Source organism: Pyrgilauda ruficollis, unplaced genomic scaffold, assembly GCF_017590135.1.
Source record: "Pyrgilauda ruficollis isolate IOZ18807 unplaced genomic scaffold, ASM1759013v1 scaffold41, whole genome shotgun sequence".
NCBI classification, from domain to species: domain Eukaryota; kingdom Metazoa; phylum Chordata; class Aves; order Passeriformes; family Passeridae; genus Pyrgilauda; species Pyrgilauda ruficollis.
The window spans coordinates 2,067,990-2,090,466 of NW_024525601.1; the positions used below are offsets into that span (position 1 = coordinate 2,067,990).

A 22,477-nucleotide genomic window follows, 5' to 3' on the forward strand; every position below is an offset into this window, starting at 1 on the left:
GCATTAGAGCTCCTATGGATGTGACAGGTCACTCTGTCCTGGTGTTCTCCCTTCCCCTTGCTACCACGTTGTTACCTTGGATACACATCTTTACCTACCTCTCTTTTCCTTGGGCTGAGCACAGGAACTTTAACACATCCATTAACAAGGTCTGAGCGTGGGAGAAAATCAGGATTGCTTCTTTTAGGCCTAAATTTATGAAACTCTCAAGTTTCCCAGGCAGTGTAAAATGCACTGAATGGAGCAGATAATTTTATTAGAGTTTTTTTGAGGCAGTAAATCTATTTAGTTGATATGCATATAGCGTTTTTTGATGTGTGTTTTTGTTCCTAAGTACTTGAGTGTCTTACATAGATGGAAATGTTGGAATTAATCCCTCTCCCCCAATCATTGGATATCTAGTAACTTGGCTGTCACCTAAGCAGCTAAATAAGTTATCTGGATAATATCTGTATTCTATTCGAAGGTGCTGAGCATTGTAGAAAATTTGGCTGTGTGATGGAGGTTTCTGCAGAAAGCCAGACTCAGGAATGTTTTGGTTTTGTTATAGTTTTTGGAGGTTGGTTTTGTTGTTGTTGGTTTGGTTTTTTAAAAAGCTAAGCATGAAATCCGTATGAATTTTTTTAAAACAGCATAACACTTTTGGCCTGTGACTGAAGGTGTGCTATGTTATCATCACTGTACTGGAATACATAGATATTGTCATTACTGGCAGAGAGCAGTAAAACAATGCTCAGCAATTTGTAATCCAGGAATATGGCTCTTCCATGAAGGATAATAAACTGTCACCGTTCAGCACTTTGACAGCTTTGACAGCTGGCAGGTGCTGGAATGTCTTGTGCTAAGGTACTTCATGCCTGAGGTTATAAACTGTGTGCTTTATATATCAAAAGCTTTTATCTGTGATAGAGGTGTGTCTTAATATGTATTTCTTCTGTGGTGATTTCACTGTTCAGAAGGAAATAAAAATAGAAATCTGTGAGTGACATTTCATGAATGGATTCTCTGGGGTTTTGTGGCCCTAAGAGCTGAGCTTTTTGCTGAGTTTCAGCCACATGTTCTGTTGCTCTTTGGTGTAGGGTAGGTCAGCCTTCCATGCTATGATTGTATGAATTTCAGACCTGAAAAAAATAATGTCGAGCTAATGTCTTTTTATAGGTAGGTAATTTGTCAACAGTGCCTACTTGTGCTTTTTTGAACTATTTTAGACTGGTGTCTTTCCAATAAGGCCATTACGAGAACTTGAAGGTTAGTTTGGAGTAGCTCCCCTCGCTTGTTACTCAAATATTTTATGTTCACTTAGGCATTCAGTTTTGGATGAATATTTGGGAGATCCAAATGCCTGGTCCAATATTGTTTTTTGTGGGGAAGAGGGCCTGGAAGAATATTAATAAAATCAGAAGCTTTGCAGAGTCTGTGTCAGCCTGCAGTAATATTTTGCATGACTTACTCAGAGATCATATATGACCTAAATAATTAATGTGTCTGACTCATTAGTAATTCCTTGGACTATCATGATAGTCTATGTGAAAATTCACATGCTTCATAATCAAGGCATGTCCTTATGTCAGGATGATGTTTCCTTACATTTATGACAAGGAAAAAACTCTCAGTAAGGATCTTACATTTTTTCCTTTCTGGTCATAGGCTGTATGTGTGAATTCCCATCAGCTTCTTTAGGAAAGAATCTAGGTATGGCTGAGTGACCTTCCACAAGACAGTGGTGGTAGCTGGGCATGGTTTCTGTTAAGTGGCTGCATGACAAATGCAACATCCCAAAGACATCTTTGAAGTTTCTCCTTTGGCATGGATGGAAAGGACAACCTTCCTATGGGTGGTTATGTGACTTGCCATGGATATGTGGTACCTCCAAGACAAGCAGTGTAAAATGAGTATTGCTTTGTGTGGGGTTAATGAATACTGCAGTCGCCAGAAAGGAGCAGCACAGACCAGCCTTCTTTTGTGGCACATCACTTTGAAAAGGACCTGTTGAGTGGTTACATTTGGGTTTCTTTCTTGACATATTTGATTTTATGTATGGAATCTTGGAATTAGGACAATTTGACTGAAAGGAGAAGTCTGTTAGGAGACAGAAAGGCGTATTTTTTCAGGAATGGAGGAAGATGGATTTGAGGAAAGCTAAAGTCAAACCAGAGGAGTTGTCATGTTCTTCACTGTGTAAGCTTGTTCAGGTGCTTCATCTGTCTCTGAAGTTCATCAGGTGTGAAACACTTGAAATGCAGGCATAATGACAAATGACAAATGACAAATATGGTGAAACCAGCCTAACTTTTATAAAGTCTGTTGTGAGATGCTGCTGGAAAGCTTCTAACATGTACATGGAAATGTAAAACTTTTAACTAATTGAGAATTTGTATTTAAAAGAATAGCTTTCATTGCCCTGGTATTTTGTTCGCTTGGCTTTTGTAGTCATTAATTTTGGTGAAAATAGGTGTGAGAAAGTTCTTAACTCAGAGAAGAGCAAATGGTTTATACTGCACGAGGTGTTTACTCACTTTAATTTTTGGATTAGTTAAATGAGGGCCAAGCCTATAGCAGGCGCTGTAATGGTTGACATAAAAGCCATGGGGAAGGCTGAAAAATTCATGCAAACTGAGTCTTTGAGTAGAGTAGTTAAACTGTGTAGATGTTTTGAATAAAAGTGGTATTGATTTTGCATTGCTTCATGACTACCATAAATTGAACTGAATCAAAGCTCTGGTAAGCTCTTTATTATCTATCTTCTATATCTTGTCTGACAGACCATAGGCAGGTGAGCAATGTCAGCCAAACTTGAACCAGTCACACACGAATTCTCAGCATCAGAGCTACTGAACTAGTCTTGCTCTCCTTTGTACCAGCTCTCCTTGAGCTGCTTACTTCTCTCCCTCACTGCAAAATCTTTGGCTGCAGTTAATCTGGTTCTCTCATGTAATCTAAATAAAGCTTTATTCAAAAGGCTGATGTGATAAATGGCGATTCTGTTTCTTGCACAATTTGAACCCACTGGCGTTTCTGTGGTTATGTTTTTGGAAGTCCGCTGAAGTCTTTGCCTCTTCTGTTTCCTCACCTGGAATGTTCTGTTCCTCACCTGGTGATTCCTCACCTGGCAATCACCCGATTGCCTTCTATTTCTATAAAAAACTATATGAATATATTTAGCTATGTTTTATAAAATAAAATTAAAAAAAAAAAAAGACAGCAGAAATAGGAGTTCGTGACATGATTGGATTTTCTGTCTTTAACTCAGGATTAAAACCATATCCTCCTTATTTAAATGGCATCAGGATAACATGACCTGTATTTGAAGCCTGATATGAATAGAGGAGTATTTCAGAACTTTCAAATGACTTTCACCATCTAGGTTACTTAATTATTGCATCTAATTCTTTCACTGAGGCTTCAACCATTGCTAGAGTCTCCACAGTTAAATTAGAGAACTTAATTTTATTTTTTCTCTGGGTATGAACTGTCACTATGGTGAAATTCCTTCAGGTTGAATAAAGTCTGTAGTAACAAAGTAATGATTGTCATGATCTTGGGGATTATAATGTCTGAACTAAAGGTAGGAGAAAATTGACAGTTTTGTTTCAGTGTTTAAAATGAAACACTGCAGATAAAATGTAAATTGAGACTGATACAATAGAAAAAATTCTGCTTTCCTTTATGCTAATAAATTATAGTTCTCCTGAGATGATGTCTATAGTGCAACTTTAACAACTAAAAACCACATTTATAATTATCAGAACCTTTGAATAAGTTGAAGAGTTGTATTACACTTGATCCTTAATAAACTTATAGTTACATTAGTGCTACACTCCTAGAGGCAGCAGTGTCCAACAACATTTAACTGTTTCAGTTTTCACATATTCACTTCAATGGGAATAAACCAAACCAAAAAAAAAAGCTAGTATCCTCTTCGTATGTTTTGGGCTTGTTCTGTGTCTTTGATCAAAAGCTCTTGCTCTGAATCTCTTTTAACACACACCTGAATAGTACGAAGAATTCAGAAAGTAGGTCTGTCTGCCCACTTAGTGCATTCAAAGACTCAGGATATAAAACCATTTTGAAAAAGAACTCTGAATATGGTAAAGAAATTTTCCTAACTCTGAATGTAGCTGAACCAGACTGAATATAATTAAAAGGATTTATTTAATTTTGTCTCATATTTATTTTCTATTAGACCTGACATACTGTGATTTTCTTTTTCTTTGCTTTCATTACTGCTTTGAATTAAAAAGCAAGGCTCATTATATTGCAGAAAGCAGTACCTCGTTATTTCAGTAGCAAACCAACATCACCCAGAAGTTAAATAATTCTGTATCTTATACCTATATTCTTTGGAAATGAATGATTCATTTGATTTGTTGGAAGTAGTCCAAATCCTTGCTGCTTTCCTGGAAGCACTTGGAAGTTTTTTCACTGTTCTCATTTGCCAGTCCATTGCACGTTGCTCTAATTTAGTGAAGGTCACATTTAAATTTAGCAGTGTCCCCTGCCATTAAAACCTGGGTAATGCTACTCCATTTCCACTTGGGAATGCTCTGGTGAAAACTACATTAATGTACCCATGGTGTGCAGTGACAGCAGCACATCTCTTATAGCATCCTATTTGGACATGCTTTTCCACGAGGTGCTCCTGAGAGTTATGTAGGGTGCATCGGGATGAGCTAAATAACCAAAAAAATGTGCATGGGGTTATCCTAACCCCTTTATTTGTTCACCTTTCCTGAAAGCCTGGTGTTTTTCAGTTCCAGAATTGAATGTTGAAGAAAAAACAAATTACTTTGTTACAAATGTAAATGAGAGCCAGAGCAGAAGCTTTCGCCCTCTGTCATCTAGCTAGAGAGGAGCAAGTTGGTTTTGCATAACATTTTTACATGCCAGTCCTTAAGACCATATTACAGAAATTGAGCCCAAAAACTTGTGTGTGTTTGTCTTCTAATATGTCATAGAAAATTTCAGATACCTAACTCTTGACTTCAGGAGTGTCTGTGTCTATGTTTATAGTGTTATGGTGTCAGAAGCATTGTGTGGAGCTCCTGGCAGGCTAATTGAAAGTCAGCATTAGGACAGGTTAGCTTTTACATGGCAGAGTTCGTGGTGGAGAGGAGCTCTGCCCTAAGGAGTGCCAGCCCTGAACTCTCAGCACTCCCACCATGAGGCAGAATGATTCTCCTTCATTCTCCTTCATCTCTTTCATGATTCTCCTGTGTGTGTTGGAGATCTGGGTAAAATGTGGAAGCGCTTAAAAATAATTATTGTACTGCACATTTTTAATAAAAAACTGTTGGAATTTATAAAAGCGCAGTAGTAATGCAAATATTGTTGCGGCTGGTGGGCATATCTGAGGTCCCTGTGAGAAAGTTCAAAGTTGGTTAACTCACCTAAGGAGCTGGAGCTTTACAGCATCTTTAATCCAAGTTTAGGGACAAAAAACCTGAGTGGCTTTTGGACGAAGGGAGAACTTTAGGGAGGGACAGGCATTTGAGCTGAAAAACCTTTGCTGCTCTAAGTACAAGCCCGTCCTTAGGCTTTGTTTATTTAAAAATTGAGGCAGGCCTAGGAAGGGGATGAAAGCTCAGACAGTGCCCCATTGTGTGTGCCGTGGGATGTGGATTCTGCCTGTTCTCATCTAGCTTCCAGGAGATGTATATGTTGAGGGAAAAAAAGACTTTTTCTCAAAGTAAAGTACTTGCAATAATAGCATTTTTGCAAGTATCAAACCTCTTTGGTTCCTGTACAAAGGCTGTATATTTGAAGAGTTCAAGGATGTTAAATTGGCGGAGTTCATTGGAAGAGTGTAATTTGGGTCATATTAAAAATCTAAAACACTAATAAACCCCTGTCCAAGAGGCATTCCTTAAGGTGCTGGAGGAAGGTATATGGAATGGAAATATGGGCAGTGTTTGTGCATGAAAAGAATCTAAATAATTTGGGTTTTGTTTTTGCCATGTGTGTAAAAGGAGTGTGTGGTTATTGTTTTTACATTGTTTTTGAAGTCAAAGTGTTCCAGCAACTTTATCACAGTCTGTTATAAAAACACTGTATGAGTCCAGCCTGGTGTAGAAACTGCAGGAATGCTCACGGTGGGACAAAGCTGTCCTTTCACTAATGATTTCAGCACAGCAAAGTACAAGTTCAATCTGTGGGAAATGTTTGTGTGTTGGGTTTTTTTTTGGTCTGAAGCCATGACTTTCAAAAGAACTTGATGAGAAGGTGTAAAGCTTAATAATGCAGGCTTCCTTGTTGATGTTAAAAATTTATTTATCCACTGATTGATTTCCAGAGGTAGGTCTTTGCTGAAATTTAAATCAATGTGGAACAATTCTAAAATTCAAGGTGCAGGTCTTTATTTTTTTTACCTGAGTTGAGCAGCATTATTTACTGTTAGTGATGACACTTATTTCAGTGTTATGCAGTTGTTTTAGGATGTAAATGTGCAACTTTGTGGTTTAAAAAAGCTTTGCTAGGTTCATTTTTACCCGTGTTTTTCTTAATATGTCTATGTTTTCACAGATTTCGGTGTTTGTCACTTACTAGGTGCCAGAGGTTTTTATTTTCTGCTAAATTGGCCAACAGTAGAATTTGGAACGTGTGATTTCTTTGTAAATAATTGATGCTTAAAAAAAAAAAATTAAAAGTGGCATCTCTGATTATCCAACTCAAAAACCCCTCTTATTTATCAATTCATCCAGTTAGCTGTGAAAAGAGTTTCCTTTTTCTTTTTGTTTGTATTTGATTTGTATTACAGGTAAAGTGACAGCACTCATGCACTGAAGCAGCAATCAATTGACTTGTATATTTTGTTTCTAGTTATATAGACCTAAAAGTTTTATTTGTATGAAGTTGCATTAGTGGTTTTATCCATGGGAAGAAGCATTGACAATTCTGTGACTTTTGTTTGATAGCTGTATGGCAATTGTGTGGTTTACAGGATCCTTGGTAAACTGATAATCCTGAAAGCACTGAATGTTTCAGTTTCAATGCAAGTCAAAGCAAAGTTACTTAGTTAAGTTGTTTGCTGCTTTGTCTTTCAGCAAAAGAATCTGTGATACAGACAATGAGTAAATATGGTTTTGATCACGTGTCCTCAATAAGGAGCTGAGAGACTGAACTGCAGCTCTGACTTGGTGCTGTTAAAGGTTTTGTCTTGTGTCAGCTTTGCATGCATTATGAAATCTGTTCATAGCACATAAAAACACACCAACCATATTACTGAGCTGCAGAAGCCCCACTGCTGATACATCAAAGAAAGCAGCAGCTGTCATCCAGTTTTAGCCACGATGCTTTTGAATGCCTTAATCCTCTTCCCAAACATAAGAAGGCAGAGAGAGTGCACTTTCTTTATCCACTCCCTCTTCTATTTTTTTGAAGTTTTGGTAGCAAAATCCAGAAGCTATGTTCAGCAGCCATCACTGCATGGCACAAGACATTATTTTCTTTACATCTGATCTGGACATTTCAGTCTTCATGTATGCTAAGTCCTTTCAAATGTACTTTTTATTAAAGTTAGAAATTACTCACTTTGTGTTTATTCCCAGGTGCTCAAAGTATTAAAGTGATTATTCAGTTATACTTCATTTTCATTTCAGTTTCCTTCAAACTGCTATTCTTTGTTCCCTTTTAGTTGCTGAAGAGATGTATGTTGGGATTGTACTCAGCACCTGAGTTACAGGGAACACATGTCTATCATTTGAATTAATATATTTTACTTTGTGTGATTCCACATTTCCAATTTATTTTTTTTAACAATACAAGTTTTACAAGACAGTTACTGCAAAACAGCTTCCTTAAGAAGTGAGCAAGATATACTACAAATATAAATTTAATCTTTTAGAGTTTTTTTAAGGTCTGTATGGTGCAGTGTCCTGTCCCCAAAGTGAGTCATGGCAGAAGTCAGGGGAAGGGTATGAGAGCTGAGCAAGAAAGCAGTGATGCTTCCCTGACATACTTTCCTGTCTCAATAGCACTCCCCAAGACAGAAGCTGTTCTTTGAACTGAAAAAACACATACAGGTTTTTCTTCTTCACTAATTTGCCTAATCACTTTCCCTAGCTGCATTTTAAAATAAATATGTATAAAAATATTTCAAGGGCTTTGCATGTGCAAAATTTTATATTGAACCAAGTTACCAAAATTATTGTAAATCAATTATAAAATAAAGTGGTTTATATATTGGGTTTTTAATTTGTTTTTTGTTTATTAGCCATTGTCTTGCAAAGTGAATTTGCACTGCAAAGTAATCCCAACAGAGGAATGAAGTACACAAGTATAAAGCTGTCATTAAATCGTCTGTATAGATAAACTAAAGGGAAACAATTTTAAGTCTTTGCTAACCTCCACCCTCTCAGACCAAAAATACTTTGTTGTGCTGAAATAAGTAAGCAGCTAGAGTAAAATTTAATGTTTTAAGAATCCCTTTGTGTTGTCCTATTTCCTCAAACAGAATTTCAAAACTCTGCAGTAAAAAGTGTGTCGACCAGGATCGTACCAAAAGGCAGATTAGAGAAAATGTCATTTGATGACAAGGTTTGGTATATTTAGAAATGCTCCTGTTATTAAAGTTGTTGCTGCGCCAACTACTCCTACACTGGAGTCTGCTAATTTGTGTGACATGCTATCTATCCCAACACACAAGGAAGATCAGAGATTACATGCAATGACTCCAGTCCCACTTCCGTTGTCAGACAAGAATCTCCCAGCAGTGACATTACCTTCTTGTGGTTTACTATTGCAATCCCATTTTCCCTTCCCTCTTCATTAATACCAATTTTCAAACTCCTCAGTTTGAAATGCCATCTACTTACATCTTTAAAATTCCAGAGGCTTTGATATTGCTCATAAGGAAAATAGCTAATGTCAAGAGAGAAATGTGCATTTATCATTGTGGGATGTTCACGACAATGTTTACCTAGCTCACACTGAGTAAGAGGTCATTGGTTTGCTTTGCTCTTGACAGGGCACAAATAAGAAGCCTCAATTCAATGAAAAATTGGGGCACAACTTCATCACTATGGAATACAGTTGTTGGCAGTTTCAGTGGCCTCCACAGCTGTGCAGTAGGCAAAGGAGTTCTTGTGGGCTGCTGTCCCAGTGCTCAGTGAGCAATACTGGGACATCCACAGCTGTGTCCAGACACCTCTCAGGTCAAGGAAGAGACACCAGCTGAAGGGCAGTTTCCAAGTGTCATTAAGCTGTGAGAAGAAGAAGGCATCTCATGTTAGTTTATTCTTCCTTTCAATTTCTTCCTACCTGCCCCACAAAAAAAGATCATGTGTGTGCGACATAGTCTTACAAAGTAGAGTAATGTTACTTTGAGGTTTGCAATATCAGAAGAAAAAAGGGAAAATAGCCTTAAAAGGTCCTGCTTTGTTTTTAAATGAAGTTTCATTTCAAATATTGATATAAGAAAACTGTAGAAATGTGGTATGAACTGCTCTTGCTTGTTCTATGCTGTATTACTCAAATGCTTATTCAAGTGCTACTGTAGGTATTAGCAGATAATTTTTCTCTTTGATTTTGATGTTTATTGCCCTCTCAGTTGCTGGGTGTGTTATACGAACACCAGAAAAGGTTGTTCCTCACTTGACCTATTCATTAATGTAAATGGCATTAATATGTATTTCTTTTTTGTTTTTACAGGTTATTGAATCACTAGGGATTATTATATATAAAGCCCTGGACTATGGTTTGAAGGAAAATGAAGAGAGGGAATTAAGTCCTCCACTGGAGCAGCTTATTGACTACATGACTAATGCCACAGAAACAGATGGGAGTAGGGATGAAGGATATGATGCTCTGGATGAAGCAGTGGAGGATGATGATGATGGCAAAGAAGAAGTTGAGGCCATTCACTCCTATAAAGATGTCATGAAGGTACAGTAGTGGGCAGTTTATTGTTCTGTCAATGAGAAGACTCTGTTTTCTGTGTTATTATTCTATGTGATGCTGGCTGTGTCATTTTCTGATTTTGGTCCTTTTATAAGGTTTGTTTGTGAAAACGGCATGCAGCATTATTTCAAGTTTGACAGTAGGCAACAGAAAATCCATTATCAACTTTAGCATTGGATGTGCCATTAATGTCACAATCTGATTTAATCCCTCACTGGATAGTCAACCTTCCAGTGTAAACATCTGTTGAATTACTTTGTATACTCTTGGATACTTCATGGTGTGTTTCAATTAATTCACCTTTTCATTAGCAGGTTATTAGTGTAATTATTTCTTATCAGTTCCTTCCTTGTCACCCTCCTCTCCTGTAGTACAGTAGTGCTTTTGTAGGAGTAGCTTATTTGGATGGAGTGAGTCAGGACAGTATTTCACTGGTGATCATTATGGTTTTGCAGTTCTTGACCTGAGTTGTGAAATTCAGAAACATAGCTTATGAATTTTAATTGTGGCAAGTTCTTTAATGTTATCTGGGTGACTGTGAATAATCATTTAAAAGTATTACCTTCTGTTTTCTACAGAGTAATCTGTGCATGTTTTAGAGCCCAGTGAGCTCTTATTACAGACAGAGGTATTAATAAGCATGGTTTAAAAAAAAATAGTGTGATTGGCTTAACTCATAAAAAACCTGATATTAATACAGGTTGGAAAACATTATGCTAACTTGTACCAGAGGATTGAGCCATTTATAGTGCTTCTTCATAAATGCAAGTCATATCTATGGACCAGGAGCTTAGTGTACCACATAAATTAAGTGTCATGGTGGAAGCTGAGACTAGAGGAATATCCCAAATAGCCCACCAGAACACATTGACACTAAAACCCTTCAGTTCTGCTGTGTTAACAGTAGAGAGAAACTCTCAGGAAACTGGAGAGGAAGTAACTTTAAGATGCTTTTGCATCCTCCTTGCATCAGAAGTAATGCTAGATGCTTAATGCCTTCGTTTTTCCTCCCTCCCTCCCTCAGAGAAGCAGAGGCCAGAGGGAGAAATGAATGAAATGGTCTTTTACTCCCTGTGATGGGGAGGGCCTGGCTGGCTGAAGTGCTCTGCCCTTCAAGCCCCTGCCCCTGCCAGCCTTGCTGAGTTGCTGCATGCAGGTGCTTTGTTCTCTCCTCCCTCTGCCTCTCCCTGACACCCACCCCAGAGAGGGCCAGTTAGATTGGTAAGTGAAAGTTTCACTTAGTGCAGAGGCAGACAAGACCTTTCTATACACAGAACTGAAACAGTGGCTTTGTGGAAGTGATTATTTTACAAGTCCTTTACTTGATTTCTGCAAACTATAAAAGATAAATTTGGAAAACTTTGCTGAAATCAAAAGTGATGAGAAAATTCAACAGGTTTTTCAACAGTTAAGGCCATGGAATAACATCCTGTTCATTTGGCTTTGTTAATATTTCTGCTAGTCTGAGCTATCTGCCTGTTTCTATGTTTTAAAATCAGCATCTTACATTTTATTACTTCATCATATTTTGTTAATAGTTTTATATCATCCTGGACATGTACTGCTTCTGTGACTTCATCTTATTAAACTGAAGGTCAGCTGTCATTTGTACATCATCCTGACTTTTACTCCTACATACCTTGGAATTCTCTTTTATTTCTGTTATTATTTTTGCCTTAATTATGTGCTGCAGGCTTAACTCTACAAATTACCTTTATTCCCTACTCAGTGTTATTACTGCATTGAGAGGACTAGAATGGCAGCATTGTTCTGCCATATTTTTGACATGAGTGCAGATTTGCAAGATCTTCTTTTTCTTGACTTAATACCTTTTTAGGGGTCAGACCATCTTCTGCATGTGATTTTCTCTTATTTTTCCCCCCACCAGCAGCAGTAAAATGTTAGAGGCTACACCCTTATTTACCCGGTGACTGTTTCACAACAGTAGTGTGTGATCTTGTGACCATGAGGTTCACTTATTTTAAGATCCTCTTGGCAAGATCACTGTGAAGCTTTTTCCTCCACAGTTTGTAGTGAATGCTGAAGCAGGTTTGCTCCTTGAATTGAGAACTGTTGTTCTTGCCTCCCCTGCATTCTCTACATCACAAGCTTGGAAAATGGTAGAGCTGTGTGCTACTAATACTGATTTTTAAGGTCTTTAACTATGTAGCGTCTGGTCTGGAAATTATTTTGTCCTTGAAAAGTGATTATATGGTTCCTCCTCCAAAAACTGTCTTTGTCTGGCCACTAAAACTGAACTTTTCACCATTAATCACTAACTTGGGTGAGCATATTTTGTGATTAAAACACAGAGGTAGTTAAGATATGTGTCCGGTTTTTCTATAATGTGAAGTAAGCAAGGTTAATCCTGCACCCTCCCCCTAGCCTGGAAAATGCTAAGTAATATGGCAAACACTGATTCCCAAGAACTGGAAAAAGGGTAAGTGCTAAATAGTACTGCCAAGATTATCATTGGCAAAGCCAGCGGGGAAGACACAGACAAGCTCTTGTGCTGCTTCTTGGTGTATTTGGCTGATTTAGGTTCTGATTTCCTTGGCAGGACCAACCTGCTGCCCAGACTTGACCTACTGTTTTTAAAAATGCATCTGTGAAGAGAGGAGACATTGGTTACCAGAAGGTTTTAGTCTTTGATATATTTCTGATTTGCTAGCCCTGCTGCAAATGAAGGGAGAAATGGAGACAGCAAGACTGGACATTTTCAGACAGATGCTTTCCTTGTTTGAGTCCCTCTCCTCACCCCATCCACTGTGTGTACACACCGTGCTCTGTGGTTCAGGAAATCTGTACATGTGGGGAGTGCCAGGTTGGCTGTGCATGTACACAAGGCACAGTAATCCCAGGGACTGGGAACATAGGTTGACAGCTCACATACCCCTTGGGAAGCCTTGGTCAATAGAGAATAGACAGAGAAGGCCTGGCATGCTGGCAGTGTTGGGCTTGCTAAGGGTGTGGGAAGTCCTGTCATGTGGCCCCTTTATCACAGCATGGGGCCCTCCCTGATACTGAGACAAGATGATGCAGTTTATCAACCTCTTCCAGAGTATGCTCAAACCCTAATTCCACTCCTAATCTTAACATTATCACACTCCTTATCCCACAGATCTCTGCAGACAGATGGTTTAAACCAACAACATTTTTTGTGCTAGCCCAGAGGTACTTTCTAAGCTACAATTTATCAATATCTGCTGGCTTGAGCCCCAACCCTAAATCCAGTTACAATATTACGCTTCATTCTAGGTCAACAGCCCTTTCTAATTCGGGATGTAAAGGTAACCTCATAAGGCTTTGATAGCAGGTTTTACTCTGTGCTGGTATTTGCTGGGCTGAACTGCCATCCTAGCCTGTCATTTCTTCCAGATTTGAACATCACTGTAGCCAAATCACTACTGCCAGACTAGACTTTACTTCAGCCCTTCTGCAGAGCAGAGGTGTTGTAGAGGAGTTGCCAGTTGTGCTTACAAGTCACAACACTAACCTTTGTCACTGCCTTGCTGCCTTTTTCTGCCGGTTTTGTAGAATGTACATAAAGGAGGCAGTGCCTTTCCTGAACCAGTATCCTTCTCTTACTTATGTTCACCTTTCATCCCAAAAGTAAACTCAGCTTTTAACAGGAGCTTTATCTGTAGCTAAGCCACACCTTCTTGTCTAGGACACAAATACAGGTGGATGGTCTCTGGTGTTCAATGGCTTCGGGTCCCAGTCTTACCTAGTTGCTTTTAAGAGGTTCAGTAATAGCGTTTGTTAATTCTGGCCAAAAATTAACTGTCATGCAAGTGCTGCTTCACAAAGGTGAATGAGTGGCCCAGGTCCCATAATAAACAAAACTCATAAATCTCCATGCTGACTTAATTTGCATGAATTTTTTTTTTTTCAGAGCAGCATAGTCAGTATTGTGTTACCTCGCTATAAGAAATGTAAACAAGGATGCAGTTTGCAATATTTCTATTGGTAGAAAATTATGTTTGGGCTTTGCAAGGAGGAAGAATAAATTGTTTCAACCTCAAACATTCCTCCTCTCCCATTTCATTTTTTTAATCATTGGCATGGTCATGAGATGAGAAACTTGTATGTCTAGGTGACTCATATGTCTTGGTAGTTCAAGGATATGGCTGACTCCTCTCAGCTGGAAGGAACTGAAATTTACAGTGGTGATATTGATCTGCCTCTGTTTTATTTTGAGTACTCTGATAGTAGAACAGATCTACCATCTATGGCATGTGTAGGATTATAGGGGAAAAGAAAAGTATGTCCTTTCTCAATGCAATTATAGGCAGGATAAGGAGATCTACATTTAGATCTAAGTATTTTGGAGACTCCCTTCTGAGTCTGAGGACTATTATCATATAGATGCTGTGACCCCATGTAAGTATAATATGGGAACCTGTCAGAGAGGAATGAGAAAATGCAGTTAAAAACAAGTCAGGGTATTTGTTTATGACAGACAGTTAAAGAGTTCATGTTACTGGAATTCAAAAGCCCATAATTTTGTCTAGTCCAGGCTTAGTAAGGTGCATCTTTCTGTGAGTGTAATTCAGTTTAAGGCTGGGCTGGCTTAAGCATTTTTGTATGAGCCTGAAATTTATGCTTCATTTCCAAACAAGCAACTTGCAGTGTATGCTATAACTCTGTGTGAAGCTGGTGATGATTTGGAAACTTACTGAGATGGTAAAGTAAGTCCCAGAGTTGCTGATTCATTTTATATTAAAAAGGAATGCAGCAATGTACGCCATTTCTGAAAATGCTCTAAAAATACAACAATTGATCCTTTCCTTTCTCTTGAATCTTGTATGCACATGTTTATGTGGTAGTCTTTGTCTTGTGGATCTCATTTTAGAAAACCATTGTTTTTGTCTCGTGTGCATGGAGAGACATTGAAATTACAGTGGGTTGGAAGTCCTCAATTCTCTTCACTTTTGTTCTCACAATACTTGCTGGTTTGAACAAAAATTTATCATTTTCCACTTGTGGATCTTCAGTCACATAGACCTGATGTCTGAGACCCCTTTTGTAATATTGGGAAACCTCCTGTCCCATCTGTTTGAGTCTCCGAATGTGCAGCCATCTAGTTTTTGTACCTCTTAAGTTCTGAGGAAGGCAGGCTCTCCTTTGGCTGTTCCTTTTCCGCAGTTTAACTCTTTGGGGACTGTCAGCTAGAAAGAAACCCCAAAATCTCCCAAAGTGACTTTGTAAACACAGCCCCATATCATACTGCAATGACAGGACACCATCAGGCGATGCCCCTGGGCAGTGTGGGCCTCTTAAGAGGTGGAGTTTCATGGTGCTGCTCTGACCAGGTAGACAGCTTCTGTCAGGACACGTCCTGGCCACCCTTTCTCTCTGCTGCATTGACAGAAATGGGAGCTCTGAGTTCAGCAGTGAAGTCACAGGGACCAGGGCTCATCTCCTATGCTCAGGAGGTGAGCATGTGCTCAACCATTCCCTTTGGGACTCCTCGAAAACAATCACCGAGACTGGACGAGCAAAGGAAAATATGGATCTTGGCTGAATAGGACCCATCCACAGGCCTTTTCTTATTCTTTCGCCATGTTTTGAGAGAACTTGTTGTCTTAGAAATGCAGTAAACCTGCTGCTTTTCTCTTGTCCAAGCCAGCCTTGTGCATCACGGTTATTCATTCAAAACACAGCGTTTCTCATGTCTGTGCTGTCTATGCTGTCACCTTTGCTGGGACCTTTGTCACCTGTGTGTCATCAAAGCATCCCAAAAGTTTATTTGTTTGCCTTTGTTCTTTAATCAGTTCTTTCATCTATTTTGTGCCACAAACTATTGTGCAGGTGCAGAGTAAACAGAGCTCCTGGCTGAGTCATGGCCGGAGCCAGAGTTGGAAGTCCTGTGTTGTGCAGGCCCACAGAGCTGAGCTGAGGACAGACTGTGCAAAATTAAGCAGGAGTGTCTCTCTGCATGTTTGAGTGTTTGTACTGTATGAGCTCCATGTTGCTGGTATTAAAATAAAAGTATTTAGCAATAATAATAGGGCTTTGATATGAAAGGTTTGTACCTGATGTACTTGCAAGGAAGTGGTCCCTCAAGACCTTGGTCTTTCCATTTAAAAAGAAGAACTTTTTGTCTTCCTTACTTTAATTATTTTGGAAACATTCCTTCCATCAGTATGGGCTTAGATTGGAGTGTCTTACTCTAGGCTGGGAGACAAAACCGAATGACCTTTCCTGTAATGATTTATGGCTCACGGTAGCACATTTACACTGGTTGAAAACCCCTGTACCCATAATTCACATAATTATACTGGTATAACCTGTCTAAGGTCTAAAATAGTCTGAGGAATCCAAGGAGTTGTCCAACAAAAACAGGAAACACAGATGGGGTGTTCAGATTATTTTTATATGGGTAGGTTAGAATACACCTGAAATTTGTGTGTGGGCCCTTATGCATCTAAAAGAGGCACAGTAGGGGAGGGACTTTTCCCCTCTGTCTCTTTTATGCTGTAATTATTATAAATAATTCATACAAGGGTAAAAATAAAGTTCCATATTTTAGTGCAGGTGGAAGGATTCTTTGGTGGTAATGGTGGCCCATAATGCACAAAAGGCAGAATTTGTCATGACAGAACTTCAGTTATCCCATAAAAAATACAAGTTTGAAAACATGCAAAACATTGTGCAAGAAATAAAACATGTGGAGTATCAAAGAATCTCTGTGAGCCTGCACTGCCTAAAATATACCCTGGAGACTAAAGCAGATCAATGAGTGTTTACTTTCACAATGTATGTTCTGTTTGATCAGATTAATTTGAAATTCTAAGTAATGACTGGAAATCAGGGTTATGGTCAATTAACACAGTAGAGCTGTAGAGACTCAAACAAAATAGGAAAAGAGCAGAGCCGCTATTACAAAAAGGGCCCATATCTTCTCTGCCCTACAGATTAACTGCAGCACTCAGCAAAGCAGTGCTGCCTGACCTGGCCACAGCTGGAGGGATCTGCCTGAGTCTCCCTCTCCAACTCTTAACCTCCCCTCTTCTCCTGGTGTTAAAACTGATAAGTGCACAGAAAGCCATGATGGGTGTTTCAGATTCACTGTCAGCCTGGTTAAGGCAGTAGATCTGCTCAGAAAAATTAGCCAGGACAGCAGCTTGTCTTACGTTAGGATTTGGCAAAGGTTCATCTTGTCAGAATCCTTTCTACCCATGTAGGCTTGGCAGAATTGGATGTTTGTGGTGTTGCTGGTAGCTTTTTATCTCTGCAGGCTCCTTTAGCTACTTTAAAAGTGAAGGCCATTCTTACACATGCTCACACGACATCTTCTACCATGCCTGTAAGGTGCAAGTGTTTGATTTGTATTCCATGTAATGCCAGCATCTCACAGGGGATAACCCATGAGGAATTTCCAGTGTAGCTTCCCAAGACCCCCTGTATTACTTACATTATGTGTGGGATACGTGTTTCAGTGGACAGGTAAATTGTGACATGCAAAATTAATGGGCAGTTTTCTCATGTGCTGCAGATTCCCAATCACTGCACTCACCTGAGTTCAAAACAGCAGATGAACTTATTTCTGCAGTTTTTATGTTGTACATCTGCAGCTCATTTGAAATAGGCACTGTGGTTGTTCTTGTAGCTCTAGTGCTCTACAGGCATGAGAGAAGCAGGACTTGAGGGGTGGAGGAGAACTTCTTAATTAGTCTGACTGATTTAGTTGGGGTCAAATATGTTACACCTTTCAGGCTGAAAGAAAAGGTCCAATGGCAGAGTCTGTAAGTGCTTGTCCTCTATAAATGGTGGAGTTCCTAACTTCTCTGAGGTGTTAGAGCCTCACAATCCATCAGCCGATTCAGGAGAGAGGTTAAGAGGAAAAGTGGCTGTGGAAGTTTTGTCTTTTCTAGTTCTTGCCAGGAAGTAAATCACTGAATATGAGTGTGCTAAGAAGTTTATCTTGCTTATAGCATCCATGTAAAAAACTGTGTGCATTTCAGTTGTCACTATTGCTACTCCAGAGTCACTTCTAATGGTGTAAATGCATTGGCAAAGAAAATAGAAGCAGCATTGATGCTACAAAATTACTTAACTCCTTACAGAGGCATATTGTCCTGTAACAGCAACATGGGAAAAATAAATAAACGGAGGGAGGGCCCTTTAATTAAGCCACTGTGATCTTCTTGCTTTTGAATTATTCAAGAGGGAGCCTTGAGCTTGAGGCAAAATTTCTTTTGGTGCATTTACTTCAGTGCCAGTAACAGTATAAAAAGAATTTAAACATTTGGAGGAAAGGTCATAGAATTGATTTAAAAGTACCATTAATTGTCCAAAATAATAATCGCTCTCTTTTATCTATGTGATTTTTTAGTATGCTCTTGACTACTGTGCTTCCATTATACTATTTTGTGCTCCCTTTTGCTTAGTGTACTGTTGCATGCTGTATTTCAGAAAAATATTTAAGTGAAATAAAGCCATTTGATACAAAGAAATAAACAGTGTCTGCTGGGTCTGTTGACCCCTGAAGATCTACATCTAAAAGGCACAATATCATATTTATCCCAAAGATTGGTCTGAAGACAGGGCATGTTTTGCATTTCTTAGTAAAAGGTTTTTTACAGTAGGTTTTTGTTTAAAACATTTACTTCCAACATCCCTAAGTAGTATTGTAACTGAAGCACTCCTGAGAGGTAGCTTTCAAAAGATTCTTGTCTGCAGGATGCATGACATGCTGAGTGTGTTTTAAGTGATAAATTTGTAAATATTTTTAATGAAATAACAGAATGGGAAAACCAGTATTCTTCTGGGTGATGGCTTCAGGGTACTTCTCATGCATTTTCAGGTTTGCTTCACTGCAAACTTTGGGCCATACATTCCAAAGCTTCTTCATACATGGGTTGTGTATGCAGAATCGTGGAAAATTATTTGAATGTTTTAACCTAGTAGCCTTTCAGATAACTCGTACCTGAATCAAGTGGTGCCAAGAGATAAATTCCTTGAATCTACTGAGCTTGGCAGAGCTTTTACTAAAGGGAAGGTGTAGGGCAGTCTGGATGCTACAGAAAGATAGCAGGCATGAGAATTCAGGGATTTTATGAGAGGAGGCAAAGCAAACTGGCAGCACTTAGTAGCAAGCACGAGTAGTTGTTGTTTGAAGACCCAAACGAAACCCTCTCAGGAGGAATATTTAGCTGAAGGATTGACAAGGACAGGGAGCTCAGGGATTGTGCTAAGGGCAGGCTGCACACAGTGGCAGAGCTTCACACGCTGCTCTCGGTTGGCTTTGTGTGAACCATGTAAAGAAGGCACTAGGAAGATTCTTTTCGGAAGCTTGGGTAAATGGAAAACAGGCATTTTATTGCCTCTGCACTGAAGAGAGAACAAACCCCTTTGTTTTGTTTTTATTTATCTATTTATCTCAGAGAAAGAGGCTAGAAACTAGAAAAAACAGGCATTTGTTTTGTAGTTATTGCACTCATGTTGGCAGGGAAGAACATGATAATCTGGGTGATTTAAGCCAAAAGAGAGTTGTGTGGTTGGGGTTTTTGGAGCAAGTTGGCTAGGTTTGGGGTTTTTTGCCTTCTCTTAGGACAAAGCAGGCTTGCAGTTGGGACAAGAAGGTCCTAATGAGGAATTGTATTGTTTTTTCTTTTTGGCATGCCAAGATTTCTTGATATGAGCATTAAGACCAACACTTGCTTTAAATCAGCAAATTCTCATGAAGCCAGATCTCTTTATAAACTCATCTCCTAATCAATTCACATCTACCGGTCTGTTATATCATACTGTATGTAATAAGTCTCCATTTATGTATTTTATACAGCCACATATACTTACATAGGTTGATGTAAGCTATCACTATCCTCAGTCCACCTTTTGGAAAGGCAAAATTGTAAGGAGATGTTTAAAAACATGACAGTGTTAAGTGAAGAAAGTGAGCTATAGGGTTTTTTTTAAAAAAATCTTCTGTGGTAGCATGTGATATTAAAAAAAAAAAAAAACAAATGAAAAAATTTGAAGTTCAGGCCAGTGTTAGCAAGATTTATTAAGTCTTTTCATGTCTGGACTGAAGCAGAATGTCACACTTAGAACTATTTTTAATGGCCCAGAGGTAAAAAAAAAAATAAGGAATATGTTTTCTAGGCAACACACATTTGGAAATAAAAATACTCAGTGAGTTAATTTTGTCCTTGTGTTTGCCCTTGTGTTTAATTTCTTACAAACCCATATAGAAAGTGAAGGGATTCTTGTACCTTAGCTTGATGAAGAAAGCTGGGGACAGTTCGCATAAATCCCTTCAAAGTAATTTTAAAGCAGCTTTGAACGTGACAAGTGTTTAAGTGAATTATGTTGATAGACAGGTTTCATTAATGAAAGTGATGTCATTTGGTGTCTTAAACAGTTGTCCTGGTTTTTTATCTGGGGCAGTGTAACTGGAGGTCAACATGTGGTCAGCTTTACTTTGAAAGTAACCACTGTGCTCCTTTTAAAAGGGTGATGTCAGTCCTTTCACATTTGAGTGTGCTGGTGAGCAAAGGAGGGTGCTTATTGCAGTTTCTTGCCCTGGTTATGGTGCCTACTGTGTTGGGAGCCAAGGCACTGTGCTGGGGACTTTCCAGTGAAGTCTGGTTGCCAGAGACACTTGGCCTCATGGCGTCACCTTCAGCAGAAGTGTGAAATCTGTCTGTACCAGAAACCTTTAAAAACCAAAAAAAAAACTTACCTGGGAACACCATGAGTCGGACTTGCTTTCCTACCTTGGAGAGGGAGAGAGGGAGCATCCCTGCTCCTCCAGGTGCTCTCCTGGTGGCCAGGGCTGGATGGCACCCACCTGCCCTCAGCCTGGCTCTATGGTCAAGTGAGCAGGTAGAACAGGACGGGCGTTTCTGTTGTGTTCAGACACTTGCTGCTGTGAAGGTGAAACTCAGGAGGTTGGTAATCTCTGGGCAGGTATACTGCTTATGCCTAAGTGCAGGGCAGCAAGCAGCTGAGGGGAGATAACCAGCAAGATAACCAGACACCCCCCACAAACCTTTTTTGTCTTACATGCCTACCACAATAAAAGCATTATTAATTTTCTTTACCACTCTAGCAGATAAAGATAACCTCTCTTTGAAGGCAATTTGGCAGCTATCTAGGCCTTTTAATGAAGGTGCTGCAAGCAGAGTGGTTTCTTGGCAGCTCCTTGCTGGTGTCATGCAGAGTTTGAGGGAACTGATCCCCCTTTGCCTTCTCTGCCTCCCCCAGATTCCTCTTGAAGCCGTCTTTCTTGTGGGACTCTGATGTGTACTTCAGGATACTGGCAAAAAGTCCTGTAGTAACAGTTTTGGGCTTTTTGACAAGAGAATGATGTTTTATTTTTGCTGACAGAACAATCTGTGAGCTTTAACACTCATCAGTTTTACACCAGACTTTTGGTAGATGTGATGGTACATCCGAAATTCGGTTCAGAGCTGTTGACTAACTCCAGTTGAGACACTTTGCCAATGTCTTGGGTATGTCCCTTTATCCATTGCTATAAAGTTCAGTATGAAGTTGATGTTAAACTGCCTTTCATCTTTCTGAAGATGGCAATATTTGAAATAGATGTATATACTTACATTTCTGGTTACTGTACTTTGCTCTAAAGTTCTGTTTTTTAGAAATATAACTGCTCTGACTTTCAGCCTTCAAAAGTGGTTTTATAATGAAAAAATGTTAGTGTAGAAAAGAGTTGTCCAAGAGTAACAATTGGTCTTTGAGAACAGGCAGGAGAGTGCTCTACCATGATCACCCTTTTGATAACCTTGATCTCTGTGGACTGAGGTCACTAGAGTATTAATTGCCTTCCAGAGATAAAATTCCCTTTATATTTCTGCTTTAGAAGGCATTGATAGACTTATCATGTAAAAGCATCAATTTCAATGGACATGTAGTAGATGCCTCTGCAAGTGCCAGGGGTTTTAAAGGTACCTTTGAAGTTGAAGAACTGAGCTGGGAGTTCCTGCCTGACTTGTAGAGATATATCTTTCATGATGTGTAACTGAGAACAGGTAAATAATTACCAGTGGTGTAGGTCCTTGGAGTACTTGGCACAAAATTGTTTAATAATTTTAAGGGCTGTGTTTGAAAACAAAGCAGTCATGCAGCACTTGACTGGAGAACTAGAAAAATGGTTTGCCTACCTCCATTTTCCTTTTTCCCTTCAGATAATAAGATTTTGATGAAGAGGTGGCTGGTAGCTGGGTAGTGGTGTGTGGGGTTTTTTTTATTGTTGGGGTTTTTTGCTGTTTGTTTTTTTCCCTGAACTATTCTCTGTTGAGGGCCACATCCCTTTTAGTGAGGAACATACTTGTTTCTACAAGGTTCCTTCTCAGATAAGAATGGTAAGACTTATCTGATACGGTTGAAATAACCTAAAGTGCAAAATTATTTTATGGTAATTAAAAGCAAGGTAATAAAGATTGGAGAGATTCTTCAAATACTTTAAATTATGTACATGTTTTCCAATGCATCTTTTTCTGAATGTGCAAGTAAATTAATTTCCAAAAGAATGCTCAGCATTTGAAAGTACAGGGAAGTTTATTTGAAAATAAAACAAACTGTGCTTGTGCAGTCAGAGATTGGCCCAGGT

The 22,477-nt window shown here is 39.1% G+C and overlaps 1 protein-coding gene across 1 annotated transcript in view; it reads left to right on the forward strand.

Moving 5' to 3' along the window:
* SPIRE1 (spire type actin nucleation factor 1) overlaps positions 1 to 22,477 on the forward strand; it is a 126,019-nt gene that overhangs the window by 45,519 nt on the left and 58,023 nt on the right. Inside the window, exon 3 of the mRNA XM_041477761.1 lies at positions 9,646 to 9,879. Within this exon, the coding sequence (XP_041333695.1) occupies positions 9,646 to 9,879 (234 nt within the window). The remainder of the gene's footprint in view (positions 1 to 9,645; positions 9,880 to 22,477) is intronic.